This window comes from Sinocyclocheilus rhinocerous, unplaced genomic scaffold (genome assembly GCF_001515625.1).
Source record: "Sinocyclocheilus rhinocerous isolate Xijiao unplaced genomic scaffold, SAMN03320098_v1.1 scaffold494, whole genome shotgun sequence".
Classification (NCBI taxonomy): Eukaryota; Metazoa; Chordata; class Actinopteri; order Cypriniformes; family Cyprinidae; genus Sinocyclocheilus; species Sinocyclocheilus rhinocerous.
In genome coordinates this window covers 1,052,634-1,073,794 of record NW_015628684.1, presented here as the reverse complement: position 1 = coordinate 1,073,794, position 21,161 = coordinate 1,052,634, and the positions used below count along the sequence as shown (strand labels likewise).

Sequence of the window (21,161 nt, the reverse complement as noted above, 5' to 3'; positions counted from 1 at the left end):
GAAATAAAAAAATATATAAATAATAAAGAAATAAATGAAACAAATATTGACATAAAAAGCAGAAAATCAAATGCATGAATGAAGATATAAGAGAAAACAAAGATATGAATAAAGATAAAGGAGAAAACTACAAATATTTTAGAAATCTAAAATAAGAAAATATATAAAGAAAACGGTGAAATAAAGATGAATAAAATACAAAAATAAAGACATCATAAAATGATTACAATAAAGACTAAATAAATAAAAAATAACTTTGAAAAAAAGTTATAGAAAAGTAAATACATGAAGATAAAAATATAGAAAGTCAAGTATGTAAATAATAAAAGAAAATCTGAAAGAAAAAGAAAGAAAGACTTTTCGACAGCAGTTTGAGCTTCGGAGCATTTGGTTGCCATGGCAGCGTGATGAAAACACACAGGACGCCATCTAGCGGTGACTGCGCATCACTGAATGATGCAGCTCAATGAGCTCACAACTCCTCAGACGATCGTGGACTCAGGATTGATATCCCTTATGAGGTGTCTTTAAAGAAGACACTTTAAAGACCGCAACATGGATACAACTTATTAGCAGTTCTTTTTTCCAGTGTTTGAAGCCTGCTGCCCGGACTCTTGTGCCATGTGGAAATATTACAAAAACGGAGTTGTACCGAAAAGAAACAAGCAGAAATCGGTAAGATTGTATTTTCAATGTAATATATTTGATCCTTTTAAAGTCAATACAGAAGACTTTTCCTCCGTGTAAATTTAAAATGGATTATTTATGTGTATGACAGCTAAACGTTTGTTTAAAAACCATTAAAAGTGCAATTATTGAAATAAATAGACAAAGTCAACTCACATAATCATATAACAGATATATTCAAAATTTAATAAGCATGTGTTACAACTGAACAGGAGAATGAAGTTGTCAACCTCCCTCCCATTTCCAATGGGATTCCCGCAAAGTCAGCAGTAGGCCTACTGGTAAGCATTTTCATTGATTAATGTTTGTCCTTTTTTTAATTAACAAGCCTACAGTTGTGACTGTAGACTTTGCATCAGCTGCAACACAATCTGTTAATTTAGTGTTGCTAATTAGGCTTCTTGTGTTACTTGGGGAAGCCAATCATTTGAGCTGTTTGTGTACCACACTCTGTTGCTCCATCATTTAAGATGCATGACTTGTTCAGGATCACCACACCAGGGGCCAAACCACAGCCCAAAGACTGCAGGAGCTGTTCTTCTTCTCTCAGGGCCTGAGGGATCACGAGCCCCTGGACAGAACCGTCCGGAAGAAGGTGTGGAATGAAAGATTTCAAATTTCATTCAGTTCAGAAAACAGATCCCATATTTGTATGTTGTAAGATGTATGTGCTAATATATTGTAATGATTTCCTTAATTATGTGATAGAAAAACATTTTAGGCCACCAGAGTGTTCCATTATCCAGAGTGAGTGTGGAAACAGAGCTGGAAATCAAGGCGCACCTTAAAGTAAGTTTGGAAAATTAATTCATGTTTCAGAATCAATTTTAGTCTCATATTGGGTTCTGATAGATAAGTAATGACTATTCTTAGGATTATCAGGCTTAAACCATTCTTTATTGGATATATAGCCTATCAGAAAAAGTAATGAAGTAAAGACTGATAAAATATAAAAATGAATAATGGAAGGCAAATAATAATGAAATGCAGTTCATTTATACAATTATGAATAAATAAATAAAACAAATATTAAAATAAATTTAATAGAAAATGCATGTATGAAGATGAATGAACTATAAAAATATTTTTGAAATAGGAAATAATAAAATAAAGAAAATGAATGGGGAAAAAACCAATTACAATTAAAGGAATAAGTAATGATTAATGATTATTCTTTATTTAAAATGCTTTGGATTATCAGGCTTAAATCATGTTTATAGCACTTTAATTATTGCATTAGTTAAAACTAATGAAATAAAGACTGATAAAATAAATATTAAAAAAATGAAAATCAAATGTAAAAGATTAATTGCAATTATAGAAAGACTTAATGAGTAAATAAAACAAATACTGAAATAAATATAATAGAAAATAAAATACATGTGTGAAGATAAAGGAGAAAAATATAACAATATTTTGAAAAACAAAGTAACAAAATGTATAAAGAAAAAAATAAAGACAGATAAAATATAAATATTAAGAAAAATGTAAATCAAATATAAAAAATGCCACAATGGTCAAAAATCGAATGAAGTATTTTCTGAAAGGATCATCTAAATTTGAGAAATTCCAACAAAGGAAGCTGCAAATTAAAATCATTAGTTAAATTATTACTTTTTCTCTGTTCCAGTACCATTTGCATCAGCGTCATTTGAAGGGAACCACTCAGAATTCGTCTCTTGAGGAGAAAGAAGCCGCAGTGTTTCAGCAAACGAGGTTCAAGGTTAGTATGATATGTTAACGTTTTAAGCATTTATTATAGTTATATATAATTTACGCAGCCATGATGTGATCTAACATGCATGAATGAATTCTTCTTTGGTGTTAAAGGACCAAGCTTCGTCAAACGGTCCTCCTGATCTCCTGCAGAGCCTTGTGCCACTAGACAAGAAAGAGAAGGAAGAAAAAGAATACAAAAAGGAAAAGAAAGAGGGAACAGTAAATGTTCAAAATGCATCTTCATGTACGGACGAGGCCCCGGAGGGCCAAGGCTCTCTGTCTGAGGGACCATTTAGAGCTGCGGGTGTTGACTACAAACAAAGATCAAATGCAAGAGATCCGAAACGGCAAGATCATTCTTCTCCAAACACCTTACATGATGACAATATTTCATCATTACATTTTAAACACAGGAGATTCATGATCTATCTGTGTGGTGGATATAAAGGTAAGGTGGATATAGATTCTCTCAACAACACATATACTTTGCTAGATCGCTAGATTATTGAAAGACACACACACACATATAGTTCAAAAGTTTAATATTTTTTAATGTTTTTGAAGGATTTTATGCCCGACCAAGTTTTATAATATTGTAAAATATTATTATTACTATATAAAAATAACTGTTTGCTTTTTGAATATATTTTAAAACGCAATTTGTTCCTGTGATGACAAGCTGAATTTTCAGTCTTTAGTGTGACACCATCTAGATAATTCATTTCTGTCACTTTTGATTAATTTAATGTTTCCTAAAAAAAATCGTACTGACCTCAAGCTTGAATTTAGCTATACATGACATATGTCGTGTGTGTAGATACCGTCCCAGAGCGCAGTGCACTGATGGAGAGTGTGTATCCACGGCTGTATCTACACTGTAAGCAGAGAGGATATGATTTCAGGATGATAGACCTGCGTTCAGGAGTCGGAGATCCTGTTTCGGACAATCATGATTTGGCAGAGATGCACATGGAGACACTTAGACGTTGTCAGGAGACTGAGGGGCCAACTTTTATTGTAGGTTTAGTTGCACACAGATCATTTACCTTCCAAGAGAGTCTCATGGGGAGAAAATTGTAGTATTTTTATCAATATTTAAGCCATAGACTTTTTCCCTTTCTTGTAGGTGTTCACTGGACAGAAGCATGAGATACGGTCACTGCCGAATACGATTCCTCTAGCAGATTTTGAAGCTATTTTAAAATTTGTGGAGAGAAGCAAGAAGAAGCTGTCTAGGAGGCAGTCAGACATGGCAGACGAGTCACAGCTCAGTATAGACACCGGTGACAGTGGGAGTTTTACTCCGGAGAAGGAACCCCGTTTGTCAGAGAAGGAGCCTTCGCAAAGTTCTGCCGTCATGAGCGAGAACTCCATCTCCAGCAGTTCCACATCAGATGGAGACGAGATACAGCTGGCCAGGAGCTGGATGGACTACGACCAAGATTTGACTCTCTTGCAGACATGGTATAAGCTGGATAAAAACACAATTCCTGCTGTGTACCGCTTACTTCCGGTCAGGTGAGTGCATGCTTTAGTGACGTAAATCTGCGTATCACATAATAAGCAACATTTTTTACTCTGGCAACTGTATGTTTTCCTCTGAGAATACACCTTAGTCAGGGAAGTGCCATATTGAATTTTTCACAGGAATGGAATCGAGGCTGTGAGGGATAGAAGTACGGTGTGTTCACTGCATTGTACTGTTGTTTAACAACACACCGGTTGTTCAGCTGAGGAAAAGTCTTCCTGAAAAAAAAACTTTCAGTAGACAAAACTCCATAAAATAGTTTGAAATTTGTGAGTGGCGAAAATGACATGATCTAGGACCTTTATATGGTGCTTGCCATTGTAAAGAACATAAGTCTGTCCCTCACAGCCTCATTTTCTTCCGCATTGAATTCAATATTGCGTCTAACCTGACTAAGGTCTATTTCTTGTGAGTAAAATAGTAAAACATATCTTTTCATCAGTTCCATTTCCATTTATAGAATATGAACAGCACGAGTATATATCAGTATAACAACACTGAGTATATATCAATATCTATGAACCAGCAACTACTTGTTAAACGAGTTGAAAACAATGGAGTAATTGCTGCTATTGTTACTGAGCTTTTCATATTCAACTCTCTTGTTTGGTTCCCATGGCAGAGATGGCAGACACAATATAACTTGAATGGTTGCAGCTGTTATGTTTAAGAGTTGTTAGAATTAGAGGTCTTAAACCAACATAGTTCTAGTAGCTGGAACACATTCCTCTGGTTTCATAAAGGAATATTTCACCCAAATAATACAATTCTTTCATCATTTAATCACTCTCGTGTCATTCCTGTATGGCTTTCTTTCTTTCGTGGAACATAAAAGATCTTTTGAAAAATGTCTTTTTTTCCATGCATAAAGAAAGTGATAATCAGCCAGTATTTGGACTTTTAAAAAGTTTTTTGTATTGGATTGACAACTGTGTCCACTTGGCCAATTAAAAGAAGTGTTGGTCCTTTCTGATTTATCCCTTTAATTGAATTCAAATGCTTTTGATTTTCATTCAGATGCTTTTTTGTTCATTTCATATTAGCACACATCACCCTGACTACCTCAGTCGGGATGGGCATCGCAGGAAGCTGGGAAGGAAGGCGTGGCGTTCTTCCTGTGTGAAGCTGTGGAACGTGCTGTGGCGATCTGGACCTGAGGCCATTGGAGAAGAAGCCACCTGCCATCTGCTTAAAACAGGCATGAGTTTTGCTGTCATAAGGAAGTTTTGTGTCAATCACAGATGTAGAATACATGTGCACTTGACTTACTTGGAAGCCTAGTTGAATCACAAAGCCAAATGTTGCGCATGTTTCAGTGTTGGACTGGGAAGTGGAACAGGGTCTTGGAGGAAAGCAGCCTCCGGAGGAGTACAGTCACTGCTATAAGAGGATCATCACTGACCTTCTGTACAATCTGAAAAATGAATACGCACCACAGTTTATAGACCTGCACAAAGGAAGATCTGAAATCAATCAAACCTTGCATCAAGCTCAGCAGCGCTTCATACGCAACATTCACCTCAAGGTCGGTATCTCTCTATCTAGATATCTCTAGCTAGCCACGTTACTGTTCAAATATCTGGGGCCAGTAAGATTTGTTCAAATAAATTAATACATCTATTAATCAAAGATGAATTAAATTGATCAAAAGTGACAGTAAATACATTTATAATGTTAGAAAGATTTCTATTTCAAATACAGTAAATGCTGTTTTTGAACTTCCTATTCATCAAAGAATAATTACCAGTTTCTATAGAAGCAGAAATTTGTTTTCAACATTGATAATAATAAATGTGTCTTGAGCACCAAATCAGCATATTAGAGTGAAAATTCAGCTTTGCATCACAGGAATAAGTTACATTATCCTCTCAGAGATATATTTAAAAAAATATCATGATTGTACTGCATAGTCATTCTGCCTTATGGAAATCTAAATGTGTATTGAGTGTTGTTAAAATGATTCATTAAATCTTGCATTTGAATTATTTTCAAGCTGAGACACACTAATATCCACGAGACAAACGTCAGCTGGGGAAGGAAGGGTCTGAGTGCCAAACACAACAGATCTCATCAGTTTTATGTGGAACGGCTCTGCTCACACTTCCAGCGCACTGTCACTGCATCCCTCAACAAGTAAGATGACACATTCGTCCTTCTGTTCTTCATCTCACTTTATCACTGTCTGTCAAGTTCTTCTCAAAGTGTTGCTTCAGACTTATGCAGGTCCGTCAGGCTAAAGGCTCCTTCGACATGCAGAGGAAGGAGGTTTCCAGACTCCGAGTTGAAGAAGAGATTCGCCGTCATGTCAGATTTGGGAAAACACTGTGAGTCACAGATTCTACCATGGTTCAGTTTTATTTGACTAGTTTGAATTGAACATAAATGTTCTTTGTTTTTCCTTGTTAGAGCACAGGGCTATGCATTCAGGCAGGACTTTCTGATGGAAATGAAGCGTGCACTTGAAGCATCGGCGTCTTCCCAGAATGCTGTGCTGTTACTGGGGGAGCCGGGGTCTGGAAAGAGCACGACACTTGCCAAACTGGCACAACTCATACCTAGCTGGATACCTGGGTAGGCTAACAAAGGAAACATGCATTAAAAACATTTAAAGAAGAATTTTTAAGAAGTATCTTGCATTTATTTGATCAAAAATACAAAAAATGGTAATTTAAAATAACTGTTTTCCATTTTAATATATTTTAAAATGTAATTTATTCCTGTGATGGCATTACTCTAGTCCTCAGTGTCACATGATCCTTCAGAAATCATTCTAATATGCTGATTTGGTGTTTCATCTGTAATTCTGTTTAATTCTTAGGGATGCCAAAGTGCTGATCTGCTTTGTAGGTCTGACATCCGCCAGCAGAAACGCACGTCTGCTCCTCCAGACCCTGTGTCTGCAGTTAGCCAACATCTATAACCTCAAAACAGAGATATATGAGGTGCATAAACACTTTAAAGATCAATCAAATATTCATAAGGTCTTTTACACCGTATTGGATACACGATATTGTGAGATTGCTTGACTGTCTCACAGATAGTGTTGCACTATGAAATACAGTCTATGTTTTTTCCTCACAGTCACTGTCAGAGTTGTCTAGTGAGCTGTGCTCATTATTGGGCCTGGTGACAGAAGACCGGCCCTTGACCCTGGTGCTGGATGGTCTGGATAATCTGAGTGAGGAACATGAGGCTGACCTTTCCTGGCTTAGTAATGCTTTACTGCCAAACGTCGTCACTGTCCTGTCTGCCGGCACGCAGTCTAAATGTGCTCATATTCTACAGGTAAGCAGATGGGTCATAGAGCATTTACACTACCATTCAAAAGTTTGGGGTTGTTTGAATTTTTTTAAGTCTCTTATAAAGATACTATATCATCTTATAAAGTGATACTAAGGCTCACTAAAAAATACAGTAAAATTGTGAAATATTTTATTCAGTTTATAATAATTGTTACTCTTATACAATAAAATATACTCTTTCATTATATTTTAAAATGTAACAATTTAATTCATTTATTCCTGTGATGGCAAAGCTGAATTTTCAGCATCATTACTCCAGTCTTCAGTGTCACATGATCCTTCAGACATCATTCTGATTGGCTGATTTGGTGCTCAGAAACCTTTGTTGTTTTTAATCAATGTTAAAAGCAGTTTTGCTGCGTAATATTTTTGTGAAAACTGTGATACATGTTTTTTTATGATTCTTTGATGAATAGAAAGTGAAAAAGAACAGCATTATTTTTTTAAACACTGTTTTGTTTATATACACTGTGTAATAGTGTCTTTTGTAACAGAAAACTTTTGTAACATAATTAATGCCTTTGCTGTCACTTCGTATGAATTTAATGGGTCCTTGATGAATAAAACTTTTAAATTTTTTCAAAAAAAGAAAAATCCCAAACTTTTGATCGGTAATATAGTTCTGAATAAGGCCCAGTCTGGTGCACTATAAATGTTAAATATTTTATAGTTATTTTATTTTATTAAATTTAAATGTTATTTTATATTTTAAAACTTAACTGTACTCTTTGGCATTTAACACCGTGTGAGAGCAGGTTTTTATGATTGGTTTTGGTCTTATGTTTTTGTGTGTCTATTGTGTTAAATTGAGTATGCTTGTACAGCACTTTGATAAACACTCGTTTTTAAAAGCGCTTTATAAATAAACTTGACTTTGACTTATTTTATATGTTATTTTATTTAAAATGAATAATATAAAAAATATAGTGAAAATAATGATCAGAGCAATGATTGTTTTTTGAGGGCAGTCAGTTTCTTGCCTTTCTTTTTTTTTCAGTCCCAAGTTAAGGTCACTGTCCTGTCCCTACCGGCCCTTAACCGTAAGGATATCACTTCAGGACTGGTGTCAAGACTAGCATCAGATTTTCGCCAGCTGACTGAAAACCAGTGGAGCCTTTTATTCCAGTCCTGTCTTTCCTGTCCATCCCCTCTCTACCTCAATTTAGCCTATGCTGAGACCAGGAAATGGAGCTCCTTTACACCAAAAGAGAGTCTCAACCTCCCTACGGATCCGAATAAACTTTTCGTGAGCATCCTTGTTAGTTTGGAGCGAGAGCATGGGCCATGTTTGGTGCGACGCACTGCTTTACTCATATCACTGTCCTGTTCTGGTGTGACCGAGGAGGAGCTTTTGGTGCTTTTGGGGCGTGATGATCATATCACACGTGAGATGGCGGTTTTGCATCATCAGACGATTCCCGTTTCTGAATACTCTCCAGTGCCTTATGCGTTTGTGGCACGACTGCTGCATGGTCTGAAGGGTTACGTCACAGAAGTGGAAAGTGACGGCACGTGGGTTCTGCGCTGGACTCATGCAGAGTTCGCCTGCGTCGTCCTGCAGCGATACGCACCAACAGCAGACTCAATAAAAACTGTACATGCAGACTTTGCAGATTACTTTAATGGGAATGTCCCAAATAGCCAAGTTTTTCAGCCACTAGCCTGGATCAGGAAGGAGAAGGGAAGGAGGTGCTATGAATTTAATTTGCGCAAGCTCCACTGTTTGCCGTATCATTACATCCACTCCGAGCAGATTATTCCTTTACTCACGCAGTGTCTGTTTAACTATGAGTTCCTGCTGCATAAGCTGTGGGGTCTGTCTATCTATCATGTCGAGGAGGACCTTAAAGCTGCCGTCATACCAGAGAAGTACGATTATGAGCTCAGCAAACAAGTTTGTTTTGCATGAATAGCTGTTTAATATTATGGGTCTAAAAAGTTGAAATAACATGCCATATATACATATAAATATTTCTATTTCTATTATATATATATTTTTTTTTCATACATATATAATAGAAATTTTTAACTGTTTACATTTACATATATATACCATTGTATAATAAAAATATTTTAATTTCTATCATAAATAAATATTATATAAATATATATTATGGGGATTATAGGGATAGTTCACCTAAAAATTCTGTCATTATTTACTCACCCTCATGTCGTTTCAAACCTATATGACTTTATTTCTTATGAGAAGCATAAAAAAAGATTATTTGAGAAATGTGTGTGTGTGTGTGTGTGTATATATATATATATATACACACACACACAATGGAAGTCAATGATAACCAGTTTGGTTACCAGCATTCTTCATAATATTTTTTACTATGACATGAGGGTGAGTAAATGATGAACTGTAAAAGATGAACTATCCCTTTAACATTAGTTCAAAAAGTGTCTAAATTAATTTTTATGAAGTGTCAGAAAATGCTGAGACAGAGTATCCTGTGTGTATGTGCTTTTATTGTGTGTGTGTGTGTGTGTGTGTTACAGAGAGCTTCTGGATGTGAAGGTGTTGGGTCAGGTTTTGTGTCTTTCTCATTCTGTACTATTAAATGATCCATGCCAGCTGGCCTCTCAACTCTTGGGCCGTTTGGAGCGGATCATTTTCCAAGACAAGCCTGTTACTTCAGGTACACACACAAACATAAGCACCAACACACACACACGCACACACACACACACACATATATATATATATATATATATATGTCAAACATGAAGTCATATGTCTATGTACGTGTTGTTTCAGGTGACCCAAGACGATACTCTTTTCTGCATGATCTGTTGGCACAGTGCAAGAGATCTTCTCTACCGGTTCTCGTGCCCTCCTACACCTGCCTGCTTCCTCCAGGTGGACTCGTACACACACTCCTGTCAGGTACGCGTATTCAATTTCTGGCCATCCATTGGAGGGCTCCGTTTCCCAACATCACCATTCAAGTCTATGTAAAATTCAAGTCAATGTATTTTAAGTGCCACGTTAAGTCATACATGACACATTATTCTCAGTAGCACTGGTCAGATCGTAGCCTTGAAGCCTTGGGTTTCTTTGGGAATTTCCTAGGGAGTTTTAGAAAGATGGTTTCAGATTTATGAGTAAATTAAAGTCTGTGGTCAACATTACGTGAAGACACATAAAATACACACAGTCATAACTCGTGAGTGAATTTTGAATTTACTGTATGCTTTAAAAATGTACGTTGATAAGTTACCAGATACATACTACAGCGGTTGTCCGATGAATTATAGGTCAGTTGACAAGCACATAAACTCACATCCTGGTACTTTACACAAAAAGTGGGTAATAGTTCGGCTTTTAGATAACAAAATAAACTCTACACCAGTGTTGTTATTGTTAACTAAAACTATTAAAATAGTTCAATTCAGTACTTGAAATAAAGCTGAAATAAAATGTAATATTTATTTTAGAAGATAGTTTTAAACTTAAAAAAATTTAAATGTAGCCTTGGCAACTAATCGAATAAAATATTTAAGTACTAAAATGATTAAATCTAAAACTGAAATAAAAATAAAATAAAGCTAAATAGAAATGAAAACAACACATAACAAAATTACTAAAACAAACTAAAATTAAAATAAAAACTAAAAATATGAAAATAAAAGCTATATAATACCAATAGTTACTATGATAGTATATAAATAATGCTAACTTATTTTACTTATTTAACTTATTTGATATATATTTCATAATATATTTCTTGCCATTCTTAAATGCATGGATTGCTAATATGGATTTTATTCATAGTGCCAAAATTACTGTCAACTTTCTGCAAGCAGAAGAAGGAAGTGAGTTTATGCGGTTTGGCGAATGATCTGTCACGTGGAATTAAACACACAGCTGTCTTGTTAGCATTGGTTTCAAAATTCACGTTTGAGAATTGATGGTGTGGAATTTACTGTATGCTGCAGAACAAGAAGTCTGTTTAAGTGTTTTTTTAACCACACCTTATTTTACTAAAAACTGAAAGCAGTCTTTCTAAAAAAAACCCATAGAAAACTCCAAAGGGAACCCATGGTGAACTAGCCTTTCGTTTTGGCCTACAGACTGACCTCACGAGTGAACAGCTCTATAAACTGCAGTGGTTTATGACCGAAGCATAGAACTCTAAAATAAGATTCTTTATCACATAGTGGCCAAATGATCTGTCCTTAACATCCTGACTCATATTTAACTATAGGTCATATGAGTGCTGTGACAGCTCTGGCTCATGGTCGGCATTACATAATTTCCTGCTCCTGTGATGGAATGCTAAATCTGTGGCGTCTGGATGAGCAAACGAGACCCGTGAGGTCCTTACCGAGAACTCATGGATCTGCAGTAGACTGGGCCGCTGACTCGCTCACCCTCTGTCTGGATGACAGTGTGCTTGTGCTACAGATGGGCCACTGCCTCCAGGTGAGAGAGGTGGATTCTGGGAAGGTGCTGTACATGGAGAAGGATTCTCTGGATGTTCCTGTGGTCACAACTACCTGCGATGGACGGTTGCTGGTGGTTTTTTATGACGGAAGTCACCTGGTTAAGGTGAAGCCTCAGGCAGACCATTCTTCCTATATGTACTGTACACGGCAAAAAAATCCTGTTAAATTCACAGTAAAAAGGCATATTTTTGAATAAATTGTATATATAAATATATTATCTACTACCAAAATCAGCTTTTTGTCTTAGAATTTACTGATAACCTCCTTAATAATACAGGTGGTACAATAGAAAGCTACATGATGAATCAGAGTAAGTAACTAAATACTAGTGCTGTCAAACGATTAATCGCGATTAATCGCATCCAAAATAAAGGTTTTTGTTTACACAATATAAGTGTGTATACTGTGTATATTTATATTTATTATGTATATATAAATACAAACACATGCATGTATATATATATATATATATATGTATATAAGAAAAATATGTTATGTTTATATATTAAATATAATTATATAAAATATAAGAATATAAATATATAAATGGATATACATGTAAATATTTTCAAAATATATACTGTGTGTGTGTATTTATAGATACATAATAAATATACACAGTACACACACATATATTATGTAAACAAAAACTTTTATTTTGGATGCGATTAATCGCGATTAATCGTTTGACAGCACTACTAAATACATAACTAATATATGTAAACTATGCAATAAACATTGACTATATAACATAAAATGTAACAAAAATACTCTAAGGTACATTACTAATAACAAAAATTAGAAGAAACTATTTATGTACATTGTACTCTTATATGATGTCACATCCTTTTACTGTTTTTCACAATAATTTAAATAGTAATTTACAGTTTTTAACTTGCAATAAACATCAGTTCGACAGTATTTTACTGTAAAATTACATATAATGTGATGTTCAACCATTTACAGTTTTTACTGTGTATGGTAACTTGCATTTAACCAATTAGCAGCCATTGACATTATAAAAGAATATGACCAGTTATCAGTTCGGTTCTGACTTCCTCTGTTTCTCTTTTATTTTGCTCCTAGGTGTTTGATCTTGTGGCGTCCTGTTCACTGTTGCATTGTGTAAACCTCACCCTTGAGTTTGAGCCCATCCACAAAGATCAGTCCATCTTAGTGTCTCGTCACTCTGTTAAAGACCATGTTCTCTTCGCCTACAGGTTATTAGTACATTACAACACACATAAACGCATGCACATTTAGATTAATTAATCACCACAGTATTTTGTTCTTAAATAACAATTGCGCTCTCCCATAATAATAGAGTACATATCCAATTTCCAGCCATGTGTGAAAACAATGCCGCTGTTCTCGGACTGATTTATAATGTCTGGTCACACGATGTATTATTTAAGAGTCTGCTTCTCACCCAACACTAATGTGTATGTGTGTGTGTTTGCACTACTGGTTACTTGTGTCGATGGTTTCGTGTAACGCTGTAGTTATAAAAAAAGGGGAAAAAATGTGTAAAGGTTTCCCAGAAGCTGTTTATCTTTCTCATATTTCATTACATGATTAAAAAGCATGGATTAATCAGGATAGATGATTGAAAGGAGTAATGAACCTTTGCTCTTAATGTGATTAAGCTGGAAGCATCACATGCATGCACATACACGCAACTGGGTTGACTAGCAATATGAAACAGTCTGAATTTGTTATTAAAATAACAGTATTATCAGAGCTATGGAAACATGAAGCATTCATATGAGGAATAACGGTCAGAATATGGCCCTTGTTGAGTGCCAGTTCCCTTTTTTTATCTCTCTCCCTAATGATTTCCTGTGTCCTCTCTAGTCTCTGTTAAACAACCCAAAATGGCAGGAGTCGTGTGAGGAATCAAATACTTTGTGATAAAAGAGTTCATTGCACTGTGGAAAACATACTGTCAGAACCCCAAACTTCCTCCCCAGTTCACCTATTACTGAAACTAAGATGCAAATGTTTTTTTTATACTTCAGCAGCTTTCTGACCACAGATAGATGAATACATGTAAACAAAATGCCTACATTTACACATCAACAACTTCTGTTGAGAGTTCAAAAACTGAACTGCTATTATTATAGATGCTATTATTAAACATCAGAAGAAGTATGATAAGAGAAAGATATGGGAAAGTGTGTGTTTGTGCTGTTTACATTTGCATGTAGCACCTGCTGCTTTGCATGGCCTCCTAAGGATCCAAGTGTTAGGAAAGAGCAGCTGAAATGTATTTCTAACAATGTCCCTGATCATTTCAATCTGAACTTGTTTCTGTGGCACATTTCAGCACAAATTATTTAGTGAATATGCCATAATGTAACAGAGGCTTTGATTAAGAGGATGTTATTAAAGGATGGGACAGTTAAAAACAATTTTTGGCTTGACAGCAAACATGCAACCTCTGAGTAATCGAAGCGCAGCACTGTTACTCATGTCACATGCATAAAAATCATGAAAATATATACAGTACACTACTGTTCAAAAGTTTGAGGTTGGTAAGATTTTAAAAATATTTTTTAAGAAACCTCTTTAGCGCACCAATATTGCAGTTATTTGATTAAAAATTACAGTAAAAATAGTAAATATTATTACAATTTAAAATTATGGTTTTCTGTTTTGATATATTGTAAAATGTAATTTATTCTTGTGGTGGCAAAGCTGAATTTTCAGCATCATTACGCCAGTCTTTATTTTGTAGAAACTGATCATTTTTTAGGATCCTTTGATGAATCAAAATTTAAAAAGAACACCATTTGTATTAAATAAACAATCTTTTAACATTATAAATGTCTTTGCTGTCATGATCAATTTGATCAATTTAATGCATCTTTGTTGAGCATTAACTTCTTTCAAATAATAAAAGAGTTATTTAAAAAACTACTTTACGACTGGTTAAAAAAAATTTGAACAAACCTTACATGTGAAGCCTTACTTTGATGCAATTTCTTGTTTCTTTCTTGCTTCTCATTTGCAGGGATGGAGGAGAAGCAGCAATATTCAATGCTAAAGGTGGAGTTGTGTCAGTCACATTGAAAGCTCAGCACCCTGCAGCATCTATACAGGCTGTAGAGATCAGCTCTCAGTATTTACTGCTCTTCTGCAGGTAATGTAAAGAGTAATTCACCCAAACCTGAAAATTACTGTGATGCAACCCTACATTTGTATTATCCATTATATCTGTCTCTTTGGTTTTTACAGATACCCCTATAAAAGACAGAGTGAAATCATTCACATTGAACTCTTCAGCACAGCATCTTTCCAGTACCTGCGCTCTATCTTGGGTTGCAGTCAGGACTACATTTCCCAGGTCACCATTGCAGGGGGCGGGTCCCACATTGTGGCCTTTTGTCCCACCCCTCACAGCGCCACCACAGAGATTATTATCTGGAACCTTGAGACTGAAGATCATAAACACATCGCACGGTTTCATGGCCTGCTGGCTCATGGTATGTCAATAAACCTGTTAAGTATTATTGTCTCCAGCACTGAACACCATTATGACTCTTTTGTCAAAACAAACACACATTGTTTGAGTCCAGTCCCATTTATATATAATGGTAGCATTTGATATAGTGCCTGTAATTTATACAGATAAATAAATGATACATTAAAAAATAATTACTAAAATAATTGTGTCCAGACCAGTGTTATTTTAATATTGTTGATATACTACAATAGTGTCGTTATAAATTTAGAATTTTTTTTTTCCTAGTGTTTTTTATTCATCTATATTGTTTTCAGTAATTGTTATTTATTAGTTTTAGTTTAGTACTTAAAGTTAAATGAAAAGAAATGTTGTTTGACAGCTATTTTTATTTTTTTATGTATTTATTTTTTTTTTTTATAGTTTTAGTTAACTATAATAACCCTGATCCAGGCATGCAGTAAAAGCTTTTCATTGATCACTGAGAAAGATGAGACAAACAAACGTGAAAATAAACACCCATGAGGAAAATTCATTATCATGTAAATAATGTCATAATGCAAAAAATCTAAATGGTCTATATATATTTTTGGTTTATATATTTTTTTTTCTATTTTATTTCCTCAACAGCTGTATTTGTATGTATGTGTCAACATGGTTCTTCTTCACCATGTTGCAGGTGTGTGTTCGGATCTGTGGTACTGCGTGGGTTTCTGTCCCGGGGAGCGATTCTTACGCATGTGGAACCTGGGATCCAGAATAAATGACCAAACACTCACATATAACGTGCACAAAGTACACAGCGATGGCACAGCTGAGATTGTAACCATGCAGAGATATCCAAGGTACAAAGTCCTCTGAACAACTGGCATACATATGGCCACTCTATGTGCAGTTTATAACTGTAAACACAACGAGTCTGCACGAGATATTTTTGAGGACCAGAATGTTTATAGCCATTTTCTGTGCATAATGTAACTATAATAGCCTCAGTTACTGCAATTGTTCCACAGACACCACCTAGTAAAGTTTTACCATGGCAGTGGTAAATGAACTGAATATGTATAGGTTTATTAATCAGTAAATTTGTTCTAATCTTATACATTTTAACTAAATGAATATTTCTTGTTCCACAGCTAGAAATTTTTGGAACCATGTTCATATTTTTAACTGAATGAATTAAATTATTTTCACACAATTAACAGATTTATGCTTATTCTAAACTATTTCAATAAATGCATTTTGAAAATGATTATTTACGTGAAATCAAATAGATGCAAAGTTAATAATAAACTTTGCCATGATTTTTTGAGTTACCCGTTTCATTTATGTACAAATATTGATGACAAATATTCATCACATTAAGTTTCTTAGTTTATGTTAAAACTGTGTTATCCAAATGAATTCAAATACATGAATCTAAAGTTTGTTTATACCCAAAAGCCATGAATTTAATCAAATATGTCTGTCACTGTTATATGTACAAAAAGAAAGCTATTTTTGGTGGAAAGTTTTAAAAATTCCCTCTGAATCAGGTATGTAGTGTGTCAAAGCACCCGTCCTGGGACTGTGAGAATCTGGAATGTGGCGCGGACGCGATTCAAGGGTCGTCCTGTGCAGGTGGAGCATGGCCTGTTCTCCAGTTCAGACATCGCTCTTGTACGAGACCTGAAACTCTATATACTGTCTGACCGCAGAACCGCCAACTTCTCCGATACACCTACATCTGTCTACCAGGTACTTCTGTGCACCGCACAGACTATAGGTATTATACGGGACCCATATTTATGCTGGTCTGAAACCCCTGTCCTGAGATCTGTCACCTGAAACTGAAGCTGATTGTATAGTTGTTTGACATTTGAGTATAGTTGTTTATGCTTATCAACCATGCTCACACTTGCATCAAGTCCAACTTCAGCAATGTCTCCAATTAATTAAAACACAAGGCTTCCGCTCACTTTTTTGGTGACTCATGAGATGCCTCTTCACAAGGATGAAGGACCATTGTGTTGTTCAAATACAGTTAACACTAAAATAGATCATTAGCTATTAATGATCAGTGTCATTTTTCAGTAAATCAATCAAATCAGTAAAATGTAAATAAATAAATACATAAAAAGGGGACAAATAAACAAAAATGAGGAAAGCAGTGTTATTTTAATAACATATAGTATTTGTTAATATTTTGGATTAGCTTTTATTTTTATATATTTTTGTTTTTATTGTTCTTATTTTTTTAATATTTCAATTTGGCATTTTTATTTCAGTTTTAGTACTTTTATTACATAAACCTAAAAAAAGTTTTTACTCATCTATTAATTACACTTTATACCATTTAACAAAACCAATTTTTAATAGTTTTAGTTAAAAAATAACAACATAGAAGGAAAGATTTAAGTTATGACCTGCAAAAATTTGTTTTGTACTTAAGAGTTATATATGACATTTTACTGCCCTGCAAACTGTTTCCTGTTGCACTTTTTTTCTGTAGACATTGCTGGTGTATGACCTTCTTAAAAAGAGCTACATTAAGAAACAGACTGGACTGTTCATCGTGCCCTGTCCTCGACAAGACTATCGGCTCTTAGATGGTGAAATACTGCTGGGCCTTTCAGAAACACGGTAAGAGCTCACTTCCTCATTCAGCAGAAACAGAAAATTACTATATTGCTTAGTCTGGATTGAGTAATTTTCATGAGGTTGCATGGATATGGCATGTAGGGATCATCTGATATTGTGGGATCTGGACTCTGGCTACATTAAAGGACGTATCAAGACGTCCTACAAAGAAAACCTACTCTCCAGCATGGACAGAGATTCCCAAATTATGTCCTCAAAAGAAAAGATAGGTATTAAAATGTAAATGATACTTGACTTTACCATTGCATTTATACAACGTCTCAGTCCCACGTAGATTTTCATACCATATTCAACATTAAAAAAAAACAATCCTAAATCTAAACTTGTTTCACAGGTCTAGTAATGCCATGGGACAGGCGCACCGAAACCCAGACGGCAAAAAGGAGGCGACAGGACCGTGAGGTGAAGAGAGAAAAAGATGAACAGCAGCGCCTCGAAAAAGAGAAATTCAACTCTGTAGACCAGTATCTTCTCAGCGGTGATGAGCGGGTAGAAAGACAGTTGACCAATAAACAAAACCACTACTCTTTCCTGAATTATGAAATAATAAACCATATGTGATCTACATGGTTGTGAACTGAACTGAAATGCATCGATTCCATCTTTGAATCTCTCTCACTTTTCTCTGTGTATCACTTAGGTGGTCATATGCTCATATTTTGCCCATCATCTCAACGTCTTCAGTGTGGTTTCTGAGGAGCATCTGCACACCCTGGAGGACCGCTGGTCCCATTTGAGCCTCCGTACTGCCGCGATCACTCACACTGGAGGGTACTTGGTGGTCTCCAACTACAGTGAGGCCCAGCATGCTCCATACCTCACCGTTTGGGACACACAGCAGGGCAGAGTATGCAAATCTGTTTAAAAATGGCTAACATTTTTTTCAGTCATGTTATTATTAATCAAAAAGAAGTGGGCACATTGCTCACTTCAGGCCTAACAGTTAAATCTTTACATTTAATAAGTATTTATTTTAAGATAATTCATCTTAATCCATCTTCTCTGTATATTCTGTAAGATGAATGTTCCTTATATATGTAAAGGTGCGAAAGAGATTGAAAAATGAACCTGGAATCTGTTGCATTGCAATAAGCAACGATGCCTGCAGAGTGGTTTTCGGCATTGCAGGATTCAACAAGTATGTGCCACCCCAATTGCAATGTTCAAAACCTGTTCACTTATATCATAGCTTTTTTTTTTATATACACTATAGGTCAAAAGTTTGGAATTATTAATAAAAAGAATATAATAGTTATTTTAATGTTTAATGTTTTAAAAAAAAAAGTCATCAAAAGTTCACCAAGGCTGGTTTTAATTGATCACAAATACAGTAAAACTGTAATATTGTGAAATATTATTTCAATTTAAAGAACTGTTTTCTATTTTAATATATTTTAAAATGACAACGTGTCAAATCTTAATCATTCCAAACTTTTGACCAGTAGTGTACATAGATATGTATGTATATTTCAATTTTTATATACATGTAGCTCTTAAGAACATGGGTTATTGTTGCATTTATCTTAAAACATTCTTTAAAAAATAAACTTTTTTTTCCTGAAACTCAGGTTAAAAGTATGGGAGCCGTTCCGAAGGAAACATAAAACCATCTCTGGCTACGGAAGTTTAAATCTTAACTGGTCCAGCTTGCTCTTTATCACTGAAGGACAATCCAAGGCTATTTTATTATCAGGTACAGGAGACCTTTGCTCATACTTGTGTTGACTTGTTCTAGATGATATCAGTTTAATCTAGGTCAAGATTAAGATTCAGATTTTGGTAATCTTTAAAGTTTAGCATGGGATGTGGAGGTGATGTCTTAGAATAGGGTCTTTGCACCTTCACAGTAAGATTAATCATTTTTTGTGTTTGGGTCTGAGATACTAAAATGAGATAAAAATGTATACGGGATGCATCGTTCAATCCTTTGAATTATTTGTTGAACAGTAGCAGTGAGCATGTGGGACCTGGACAATGGTACGATGTTGTCTGTCTTCACACCTGACTCTAAGATCCAGACCATCTCTCTGCATGGACCTGACAACAGCACACTGCTTTTGGGCTTTAGTGACATGTCTACTCTAATCTCCATGACGGTCAGCAAACGAGATGCACACACAAAATCCAGCACTGCTTGTGGAAAAGACCTGTTTGGGGAATCCAGCAGTAGTGAAGATGAGGAAGATGAAGAAACAAACAAGAACTGATAGGAAGAGCACTGGATGTGTACTGTATAATATAGGAATTCGGTCAGAATGGAAATAGAGGGCTTTAAGATCTCTTACATTCACTTTGTCTTGAAGGATTCAAGAGATAATTTGTACACTGGAAATGCGAAAGTATGTGACTTCTATCTTCAAGTCTAAGATGAGAAATGCAACGCATTACGATCAGCATTTCTAGTGCTTGTTTTTCCACATACTATGAAATTACCAGAACTTCCCCGCCTTACCCTGGGAGTCATGCGATCCAGAGGTTATGATAAAACAAATCTCAGCAAGCATGTGTTGTCATGTTACATGATTTCAATGTATTTTCCTGGACTTCAGATATATGTAGGCCTATATTTAGAGTAAAAGATCTAATCGCATGTGTGAGAACTTTGACAGTGTATTGAGACATGCTTAAAAAAGATTCTCCTTCTGTAACTGTCATGCATGGCGACTGGTGAGTCAAATTTTCACTTCCTGCATTTGTCACATGATAGATGAGCAAAATAACAACTTCCTGCTTAGATTATTTTTTGTAAAGAGTTTTTAGCAGCTGCACTTGCATTACCAAGGCAAATAAAAATTAACTGATGCCATTTGTTGTTGTTTTCTTTTGTATTTATTTATTTTAGGGCTTTCTGTCTTTATTTATAGGAAAGTATGTATGACTAAGAGAGGGGTGTGAATCAGCACATGACCCATTGTTAAGGTTGCACTGGCTGATATGACTTGTCGTAGACTTATATGACACCTAGAAATATAATGCAATCTTCTGACATTGTAGAAGATGATATTTGCTGTCAGCCATGATTTATTTATTCTGCAAAACAAAAATATCCAGTAAAATGAGGTAGCCTAAAGATTTGATCTCATGGCGGCCCAGTTTAAGTAGCCCTTCCATGTACAATAAAACCGCTTTTATTCATAGTTATATTTCATGGTAATGTCTATCAATCATATTTTTCTTAAGTGCATGATATGTAAACGTTTTAATGAGGGGGTAGCGATATAATGAAACAACGAATGAAAACTTGTAAACAAGATTATCAATGCATATCTGTTTCAAAAATTATTGCCACGATAAAAATATCTCATAAAAGCAGTTCTTCTAGCCTAAATGTTCCAACAAGAAATATAGATACAACAGTGACAAAATT

General features: G+C 35.2%; 1 protein-coding gene across 1 annotated transcript; it reads left to right on the top strand.

The window, feature by feature from the left end:
- Nucleotides 1-544: 544 nt before the first annotated feature.
- LOC107738092 (uncharacterized) lies at nt 545-20,591 on the top strand. The gene is made up of 31 exons (XM_016549766.1): nt 545-675; nt 900-956; nt 1,175-1,282; nt 1,396-1,476; nt 2,318-2,410; nt 2,518-2,854; nt 3,224-3,423; nt 3,533-3,924; nt 4,978-5,132; nt 5,251-5,459; nt 5,928-6,067; nt 6,148-6,258; nt 6,341-6,505; nt 6,753-6,876; nt 7,016-7,219; nt 8,234-9,105; nt 9,742-9,881; nt 10,001-10,129; nt 11,451-11,794; nt 12,778-12,911; nt 14,705-14,833; nt 14,929-15,176; nt 15,834-15,999; nt 16,690-16,891; nt 17,646-17,776; nt 17,876-18,003; nt 18,129-18,283; nt 18,435-18,641; nt 18,838-18,932; nt 19,363-19,487; nt 19,742-20,591. The coding sequence occupies exons 1-31, from the start codon at nt 622-624 to the stop codon at nt 19,999-20,001; spliced, it is 5,895 nt and encodes a 1,964-aa protein (XP_016405252.1). The 5' UTR covers nt 545-621; the 3' UTR covers nt 20,002-20,591.
- The last annotated feature ends 570 nt before the right edge of the window (nt 20,592-21,161 follow it).